Here is a 10434-nt window from a genome sequence, read left to right on the forward strand (position 1 = left end):
TATATATATATATATAAAAGTAAGAATTCTATATTGTTAAAGAAAGTTCTGTGCTATGTTGACGGGCCGGCCTAAAGGATTAAGTGGAAAAAAGTGGTATCAGTGGCTAATATTGTTCATTTGTTTACTCATTTGTTTGCCGCCCAATTAGCATCATTGGCTAGCTATCCGTCTACTGCGCTTGTCTATTTGTTTACTTGTTGCTCAGCGCCTTCCACCCGTCTTCCTTTGTTTCCCGTTGTAGCATTTTCATGTAAATTTGCTTTGTCCATTTTTTATTTTCAGTGCCTTCCACCCTTTTCCCTATTGACTAAGACTTTCCTTTCCTTTCCCCTGCTTGTAAGCTGCAATTGAGAACTCACCAAATTAACTTTTCCTTCTTTCCTTTCTTCCCTTGTCTCTGTAACTGCAATACCAACCAAAAACATGGCTGCTGAACTTGTTGGAGGAGCTTTCCTCTCTTCTTTGTTTGACAGGCTGTTTGACAAGCTAGCTTCTACAAAAGCTGAGGACCTCAACTTCTTTCGGGGATTGAAACTCGATGAGTGGTTACTCAAGAAGCTGAAGATCATGTTGTGCTCTGCTAATCAAGTCCTGGATGATGCTGAGATGAAACAACTCACAAACCCGCGTGTGAGGGTGTGGCTTTCTGAGCTCAAAGACGCCATCTGTGCTGCAGAGGAGTTGCTGGACGACATCAACTATGAAACTTTGAGGTACGAGATTGAAACTGGATCTGGAAGCATGTTTAAGAAACTCAAAACCACCATCTCTAGTTCTCACACTTCATTTGACCAAGCAATAGAGAAGATCCATGATAAACTAGATTTTATTGTCAAGCAAAAAGATGTCCTTGGTTTAAAAGAAGGTGTCACTAAAAGGCTTTCTCAAAGATTACCCGCTCCTTTGGCTGATGAATCTCGTGTCCTTGGAAGGAATGATGATAAGGAGAAAATCATGAAGCTATTGCTTCCAGATAATGGTAGTAGTAGCGAGAACAAGATATCTGTGATTCCCATTGTGGGCATGGGTGGCATCGGCAAGACCACCCTTGCTCAGCTAGTATATGAGGATATAAGTGTGAAGAGTCATTTTGATATCAGATCATGGGTTACTGTTTCTGATGAATCTGAGATTTCTGTAATAGCTAAAAAAATTCTTCAAGGGATCACCAAGCAAAAATGTGAAACTGAGGGCCTCGATCAACTTCAATGCGAGTTAAATGAGTCATTGAGGGGCAAGAGATTTCTCTTTGTTTTGGATGATGTATGGGACGAGAACTATGAGCGTTGGGAGGCCTTACTGAGTTATTTCAAATCCGGAGCTCATGGAAGCGGAATCATTGTGACGACACGTAGTGATATCATCGCAAAGAAGAGGAGAAATGTGCCAACACATCACCTTGGGGAAGTATCTGATGATGATTGTTGGAAGTTATTTGAGGAGCATGTGTTTATTGATGGTGCAAGGTCAGAGCCGTATCAAGAATTACATGCAATTGGCAGAGGTATTGTCGAAAAGTGCAAAGGTGTTCCTTTAGCGGTTAAGTCTCTTGCTGGTCTCTTGCGCTCGGTGGTGGATCCAGAGGAATGGAGAGAGATACTCAATAGTGACATATGGGAGTTGCAGTTGCAAGAAAATCAGAGTAACAACATTTTGCCTACTCTGTGGTTGAGCTATCATTATCTACCTTCACATCTAAAGAAATGCTTTGCTTACTGCTCGATATTTCCCAAGGATTATGAAATGGATGAATCTAAAAAGGAAGAAATAATACGGCTATGGATGGCGGAAGGTCTTTTGCAATCTGGAAAGAGAGGGAAAAGAATTGAGGATGTAGGGAATGAGTACTTTCAAGATCTGATATCAAGGTCGTTGTTCCAACCATTGAGTAAGGATAAATCGACCATCTTAATGCATGACCTCACACATGATTTAGCAATATTTGTATCGGGTGAATTTTCTTGCAGGTTGGATGAGGGTGACAAAGCTAAATTTTCTGGAAAGACTCGCCATGTTTCATACTCCAAAATTGATGACTTGGAGAGTTTTGAAGGTTTATCTTTGGCTAAGAGTCTCCGCACTTGCGTATCATCAAAACCATCCTATTGGAAATCCCTAATTAGCAACCAACAAATTGAACGATTGCTCTCTATCGGAGGATGCTTAAGAGCTCTTTGTCTATCAAATCTAGACATCATAATACTGCCCGACTCAATTGGCAATTTAAAGCATTTGCGGTATTTGGATTTATCATGGAATGATAATATCAAAGAGATACCCAATACGCTTTGTAGATTGTATTATTTGCAGACTTTGCGATTATCGTGGTGCGGACAACTAACTCAGTTGCCAAAGGACATACGAGACCTAGTCAATTTGCGCCATCTTGAAATTAAAGGCGTACCACTGGAGGAGATGCCGCCTATGATGCGCAATATGAAAGACTTGCAAACACTATGCCAGTTTGTTTTGTGCAAAAGGCGTGGCTCTAGCATTAAAGAGTTAGGAGGGTTGCGCTACTTGTCCGGAGAACTTGAAATCCGTAAGCTTGAAAATGTTGAGGTCGTTGATGTTTTGGAGGCTAACTTAAAGGATAAAAGGTGTCTCAACAAGCTAGTCTACCTTTGGAGCTTCGATGATGCCGCTAATGAGTCACCAAGCCATGAAGAAGTTCTGGATGCACTCCAACCTCATACAAATATGAAGGAGCTTCGTATAGAGGGTTATGGAGGTGAAACATTCTCTAATTGGGTTGGTCATCGTTCATATACTAACATGGTTACTGTGCGTCTAAGCGATTGCCACCACTGTTGTTTGTTGCCACCATTTGGTCAGCTACCTTCTCTCCAAATTCTTGAAATTTATAACTGCCGCGGTGTGGAAAGAATAGGTGCTGAATTTTACGGTGATGGTTCTTCCAATACAAAACCATTTAGATCTTTAAGATCTTTAGGATTTCAAGACATGTCAGCGTGGCAAGATTGGTCAATTCCTGAAGGCCGAGAAGATGGCGGATGCTTCCCTAGTCTTGAGCACCTTCGTATTATCAAATGTCCCAAGCTAAGTGGGTGCTTATTACCAGAGTATTTACCTTCTCTTGAAGAAGTGGATGTAAGAGATTGTCCCGAATTCTTGTTATGTAACTTTCCATCAAACTTGAAAGCACTTGCCATTAATTCTAATAAATGTGATATAACAATCCGTCCACGCTTAGAGATTTCAGGGAGCTATGAAAATGTGATGAAATTTCCAGAGACATTGCTTCCGACCACTCTGACTTCTCTATATATTGGAAGACTTGAGAATCTTAAAGTTCTGAATGGGGAGGGCTTTGAACACCTCACTTGTCTTGAAGAGTTGAGAATTTCTTGTTGCAAAGAGCTCCAGTGCTTTCCGGGAGAGATGCTGCCCACATCTCTCACTACTCTCCGTTTATTTCAACTTAATATGCTTGAAGACCTTGGCAAGGGCCTTCAACACCTCAACTCCCTTAAAGAGTTGAATATTTCATCTTGCGAGAATCTCCGGAGCTTGTCAGGAACTGGGTTGCCCGCTTCTCTGACTTCTCTCTATATCTTTGACCTTCCAAGCCTTGAAGACATAGGTGACGACTTCCTTCGACACCTCATCTCCCTTGAAGAGCTGAAAATTAAGAAGTGCAAGAATCTCCAGTACAACGCAGTAGAAGAGAATGGGAAGGGAGTACTTGAGCAGCTCATCTCTCTTAAAAAGCTGGTCCTTTGGGATTGTGCAGAGCTCCAGAGCTTGCTCGAAGGGCAATTGCCCACATCTCTCACTTCTCTCGCGATCGCTGGTTTTCCAAGGCTTAGGGACTTGAATCGCATGGGCTTTCAACACCTCTGCTCTCTTAGAAACTTGAAGATTTACGATTGCGAAAATCTGGAGTGCTTGCCTGACCAGGGGCTGCCGTCCTCTCTTGATTCTTTGGATATCTCCAGATGTCGTTTGTTAGAAAGGAACGGGCAAAGATGGGCATAAGATTTCCCACATATCACTGACGTCAGCTTCGCTTAGGTTTTCTATTTTTCAGCTACTTTTCATTTCTCTCTTTATTTTTAATTTTAAGAAGAATAACTAGTATTGCTTTCCATTTTAAGTCAACTCTTATTTTTTTTATTCCTTCATTTTGAATAATATTACTTTCCATCAGTGATAGTCCTTTTTTTTTTTTTTGGTGTGGAATACGAGGTTCTTCCTCTGTTTCGGTTCCCTTTTGTCTTTGATGTCTTTTTTGCCTCTTTTATCATTTTCTTAATAAGATTCTTTTATTTCTCTTTCAAAAAAATAGTAGTAAAAAAAAAAAAAAAACTCTTATGCTTATTTATATATTTACTTATTTATTTTGTTATGTGTGGTTCTTAATTTTTTTTCCCAAGAATATATGTTGTTGAAGTGTATCGAAGTCTTGTGGAATCAAAATTTGGTAATTTGGACATGAAAATGTTTAGAACGCTTATTGTTGAAGTATATTATGCTGGTAATTTTTCCAGACAGCGTTGGTTCGGTTAATATACTAAAACCTTTAAATATTGAATTTTTGCAGTTGAAAAAAGGAAATCACGCTCTTAATCTTGTTAAAACATTGTTTTCATTTTCTTAGTGATGATAGCTGTAGAGAATAAGATTCTTATTTTGGCTACTTCTTTTAAGTAGATTTTTTTTTTTTCTTTTTAATCTAATTTGCAGTTGCTAAAAGCATAACAGCTGAGAAAAGTACTCTTCCGCCAAAACCAATACCAAGTCTAATTCAGGATTTAAGCATCTATTTAAACAGGCACCTTGAAAAATCCCGGGATGATGTGAAGAATGATATCACGAGTCTTTTTTGAGAAAGGTAAATATGCTGCTCTCATTTGCTAGTTCTGACTGTAGTTTTTGGTACTCTTTCAATTTTGACCATATAGTCGAATGTCCGTGAAAATGTCTCATTTATTCGATATTCCACGTCTAGGAACGTTTAAATACGTGTTCTATCCGTGCTCCATAGAAATGAGAGATTCGACACTGCTGTGAATTAAATGAGGAAGCTTTGTGACATTGATGATAGAAAGAAATTAAGAAACTTGTTTAGTTCTTTCCAAACCAAGAACTCCTGAACGGCTTGGGATTTCAACTACTCATCTCCGTTAAAGCTCAAAATTTTGCCATGCCACAATGGGATTAAATGGGATTTCAACTATAGTCAAGCTTGGAGCTGCTTACAGCCACAATGGAAAGCTTGTTTTTGCCATGCCTCAATATTTGAGTAAGGTTTTTTTTTTTTTTTTTCCTCAACAATATTTGAGTAAGCTTGTTTGTTATTGTGCCTCTTCAGAAAGCATAAAATATATATAGTGAATAAACCCACAAGTTTCATCTTGTTCTATTTTCGAGACTAAAAAGCTGTGATTTCTATCTCATATCATACTTCTTTCCTATTTGAATGTTGTTTTTTCCCCTTTTATGTGAACTCAATTTTTTTTTTTTTAATTTTGTTGCAAGAATGTCCACTTTATAATGTCAAATTAGATAACGGATTTTGAAACAGTTAACTTATGATTTGCTAATGGTCTGCTATAAAGTTCATTGCTTTTTGTTTACTGATGTAATTATGTTTTCATGTAGGTTTTGGTTCCCACCTCTCACAACTATGGTTATGTTTGGAATTGCTTATATCAACAATGGGAAGCTTGTTCTTTCATGTGAACTGAAATATAAAAGCAAGCAAAGCCATTAAGTTTACTGATATTGCTGCAGGGATTTGATCAATCTTTTGGAAGAATCTGTATGGTCCTTAATCTTTTAAGGAGCATAATTGAGAAAGTGTTGCTCCTCGCCCTGGACTTTGTTCTGCAGCTGAGTCATCTTCGATTCTTCCAAGTACTTGTTTGAGGTCGTTCAGTCGTTGGCTCAAGCTTGTCGCTTTTGGCTTCTGCTCATGTTTGGATGCAATCTCATGGCAACCACTATGAAGAAGGAGCAGTTGACTCCTGCTGAGATGTTGGCTTGACTGTTCTGGAAGAGATCTTCTGCTTCGAAGGAGAGGTTGCGTGCTGCGGAGTTGACCGAGAGGATTTTGCTGGAGGAGTCGACTTTGTCTCCACGTTCCCGGAGTGATCAGTGCAAGGCCATACAGAAGCTTAACCTATTTGAATAATTCGATGGAATTCAGGTTTGCATAAATAAATCTTACTTGCTGTTTACATCACATTAATTTTCTGCAGCTTATTGGCTATGTTAATTCTGCCTGAGCTAGTAACCATGTTTTTGTTTAGGAACCAACTTTGGCTATGTATATCCTGCGTAGTTTTAAATATTTAGAAATGTGGTTTTAGAGTTCTTATAGAGGCCTTTGGTGGTAGATCTGCAGAAAGACACTCTCTGCAAAAATAATAGGTAATCTGCAAAAATATTTAGAATTGTGGTTTTAGAGTTCCTATAAAAGCTCTTTCGTCATTCGTTTTGTCTGCTTGTTTTTTCAAATTTTTGTTGTAATTTGTGTTGTATCTAAGTTTTGATGGTAATAGAATTTGATCTATTCCTTTTTGTTTCTTTATGTTACATCTAACCCTATCATGCAGGTTATTTCCTTATGCATACAGCAACCGACATGGGCGTGCTATATGGAGGAAATGCGAATTCTTTCTATTCAAAGTAAGGTGATGTAACCTTCAATTGAAGAGTTTTATATTGAGATATTTTTATTATTTATTTATTTATTTGCTTATTTGTGTCTGAGCAACTACTTTTGGTCTTCGGTATAGTTCTAATCCATTGAGAAGAAATATCGCCACGAAATACAAGAATAAACTGAAATATGCTTAAAGTCATGGCAACATAAAAACCATATTAATTATTTCACCGTCTCTTTTCTTGCTTGGATCATAAGTTGTCCATTTGGATGTGTAATAAAACTGCTAACTCGTACCATTGCAATGAAAATACTACAGATGTGTATCTGCCTTTTCTATTTTGAATTTTCTTTGGCCTTTCTCTTCGGGCTCAAATATAACTTGGGACTTTATTGAATATGAATATCCTTGGGGAAAAAAAAAACAACAATTTTGCAACAGAACCAGACATCAAAGCCCAGGCCGCAGCCTCATGAGACTTTCTTAACCATAGAAAGACCAAAACTTGAAATTTAGAAAATAATCAACAAGCATGTACTACAAAAAGATTTTCCTATTTTGGAGTGTGAAAGATGTTCGTCGGACAACTAAACGTTCAATTGACATGATGTCAGATATTAGACATTATTAGGCATCTCAAGATTCCTACATATTTGACTCCGAAGAATCGAGGTTGTAGGCTCCCGATTATTTGGAATTGTCTCACTTTGCGTTCAACAACTCAATACAGCATAAAATTTCTTGAGATTTATTATGGGCCCGTTTACTAATTAAGAATTTAAATAACAGAGATAAATTTTAGAAGAATAGGAATTTAAGTTTCAAACTTTGGTACTTCCGTCATTAAAGTGCCAATTTTTTAATAGTATTGAAAATATTTAGTTGTTGGGTGATATTCTTAAGGTTTTCTCAACAATTTTGCAACCTTTTCACATCTCCTCTTTCTGCTGATATCTCAAATTCGTTTTGGCAGCCTCTTCTTGTTTGGCTTTACAATTATATGTCAGCTCCTACTTTCTTTGGCACAGCATATTTCCTACGATGGTCCATGCTGTTAATGCATTATTAATTAGAGGTGCATCCATTTTGCTTACATCCTATACAAACTCCGCAGTTGATAATCCATTTAAAGACTCACACTTCCTATATACAGTGTAACATGACATGTATAATTGATTACAGATTATCAAAAGAGAGAAAACAAAAGAAAGGAAACATGACATGCATATTGAGTTTTCTTTCTTTTCGCCCCTTAACCTTCCAAGCCTTGAAGACATCGGTGACGGCTTCTTTCGACGCCTCATCTCCCTTGAAGAGCTGGAAATTCGGAAATGCAAGAATCTCCAGTACAACGCAGTAGAAGAGAATGGGAAGGGAGTACTTGAGCAGCTCATCTCTCTTAAAAGCCTGATCCTTTGGAATTGTGAAAAGCTCCAGAGCTTGCTCGAAGAGCAATTGCCCACATCTCTCACTTCTCTCCTGATCGCTGGTTTTCCAAGGCTTAGAGACTTGAATTGCATGAGCTTTCAACACCTCTGCTCTCTTAAACACTTGAGGATTTACGATTGCGAAAATCTGGAGTGCTTGCCTGACGAGGGGCTGCCGTCCTATCTTGATATCTCCGGATGTCGCATGGGATTTCAACACCTCTGCTCTCTTAGAGACTTGACGTGCGTGTGTTTTTCCAAGGCTTAGAGACCTGGTTTTCCAAGGTTATGAGGGGATCGAGACTAAGAAGTTAAAGTGCAATGTTGCTGTGGAGAAACAAGATTATACTCTGTGCGCACGTGCGTGTGTTTTTTTATTTATTTATTTTTATTCGAGGCTTGTTTTTGAAAGGATTCTGATTCATAACCAATGTATGAGCCTACTGCTCAAGCTTCTTTGTGTGTTTGTTGTACTGCTTCATTTGAAGCTGTTTGTTTAGAAAATGCCCAAGTGCCGGATTCGCACGATTTTTATTTCTCTAATTACTTTATCAAACTGAAAAGAAAAAGATACATATATAGCTATATTATATTATATATATTCTAGTCAGAGCCACGTGTTTGGCACGTGTAAATTTAGTGTGTTCATGAGTGTTTTGATACATACATGTTAAATTTTAAAGGTTTTTATTTTTATTTTTATAATTTGGTATTCTCTTTAACTCTAGCAGAAATATTTAATCAAGTAACCGAAAAATAAAGTTTTAAGAAGAAAATGAAATATAAATAATTATTTGCTATTTCCACTTAAAATTAATATTAAATAAGATTTTCTAAAGTTATATTTATAATTTCTAATAACTTTTGCGAAAATATAATCAATAAAAAATTATATATGCCTCAATATGTTAATTATTGTCGTTGTAACACAAATCTTTGGGAGCTAGAAAAGCTTCCGATAAAAATTATAATGAAAAGAAATGTAGTGGGATTGGAGAAAAGTAAACAAATAACATTTAAAACTTATAAAAACAAAAGGAAATAGTATAACTTAGATGTAAAAATGAACATGCATTAACTCGAAAAAGATCATTTTAGAAAAATAAAATATATGTATATATATATATATATATAATATAAATGAGAGTTCCCTTTGTGCACTATTCTAAATTTAACTTGAAATTTTTTTTTTTCAATTATTTTTGTCTTAATTTTCTATATATTAAACAGCATAATATTTTATTTTATACTATAAAATTCCTCCGACTTTTTTTCCCTAATGTTTCATTCTCTAAAATATAATGTTAGTGTTAATTGTTTATTAATTTTCAATTAAAACCGTCATTACTAAACAAACTACAAAAATAATAATATGGTAAGATCAAAACTTCAACACGCAAATAAAATCTATAAAAATACTTCTACGTGCGTAGCGCATGGTACTAACTAGTAGTTTCTTATAAATGGTTGAAGCTGTGATTGAATAGTGGATGAATTACATGAGGTTAATTATACGATCACAACCTCGTCATTTCCTTGTCAATATTTCTGTTGCTTATAATCTAACATCACAACTTCACAAACTCACTAAACCAAAAAAAATAAAAAACTAAATAAAAAAACCTAGCCCAATTGCGACAGAATGAGAGCATTGAGCTGCAGAAAGCATAAAAAATACTACTGGCATGCATTTTCAGGCTTGAAGCATGCTATACCTTTACCTAGCAATTCTTGATCAAAAAAATCTTTATTTCCCTTTTTTTGATCCCCGAGTCATAAATGCGTGTTTTCTGTTTCATTTTTTTTTCTTCGTTTCTTTTTGACAAATTACCCGCGAAATATAAATGAGTAGTCTACTAGTCTTTCAGGATTTCATGAAATTAAGCAAGTTCATCGGCGATAATGAACATACATAAAAGAGTTTTTTCTCTCTAGCTAAATATCTATGTGTTCCATGTCCAAGTTTTAATATATGTTATGATAAGATGGAAAGATAACATAACAATGCACCAAAAAACAATCCAAACTTTAAAAAATGAGAATGAAAACTTGAAGAGTGCATTAAAACAGGGAAAACAGGGATGAGACATTGAAGAGTGAATATACTTCCTACAATCTTCCCTCAAATTTCTAATACTTTTGTTGACAACTTAGCATACAACAAAGTCCAAGTTCTTTGGGATTATCTTCAAGTACTTTCCAACTAAGCCGCCTTCGTTATTGTTTCCTCCGTACGTCTTTTTTTTAATGGTTAATTGTTTACTCTTACCTACATTATTGGTTTTAAAATCAATCATGTTCACGTCTAGACAATTATTTACTAGCCGAATTCCAAATATATATATGTATATATATATATATATATATATATA

General features: G+C 36.2%; 1 protein-coding gene and 1 long non-coding RNA gene across 2 annotated transcripts; both read left to right on the forward strand.

Annotated features, from left to right (window-relative positions):
• The first annotated feature begins 426 nt into the window (after nucleotides 1-426).
• LOC112092732 (putative disease resistance protein At3g14460) lies at nucleotides 427-4002 on the forward strand. The gene has a single exon (XM_024169610.1). The coding sequence runs from the start codon at nucleotides 427-429 to the stop codon at nucleotides 4000-4002; it is 3576 nt and encodes a 1191-aa protein (XP_024025378.1).
• A 1842-nt stretch (nucleotides 4003-5844) lies between these two features.
• Nucleotides 5845-6802, forward strand: LOC112092733. The gene is made up of 3 exons (XR_002902728.1): nucleotides 5845-6175; nucleotides 6606-6657; nucleotides 6768-6802. It is a non-coding gene; the product is annotated as an uncharacterized LOC112092733 (long non-coding RNA).
• Nucleotides 6803-10434: the final 3632 nt, after the last annotated feature.

Source organism: Morus notabilis, unplaced genomic scaffold (genome assembly GCF_000414095.1).
Source record: "Morus notabilis unplaced genomic scaffold, ASM41409v2 Scaffold1213, whole genome shotgun sequence".
Lineage (NCBI taxonomy): Eukaryota > Viridiplantae > Streptophyta > Magnoliopsida > Rosales > Moraceae > Morus > Morus notabilis.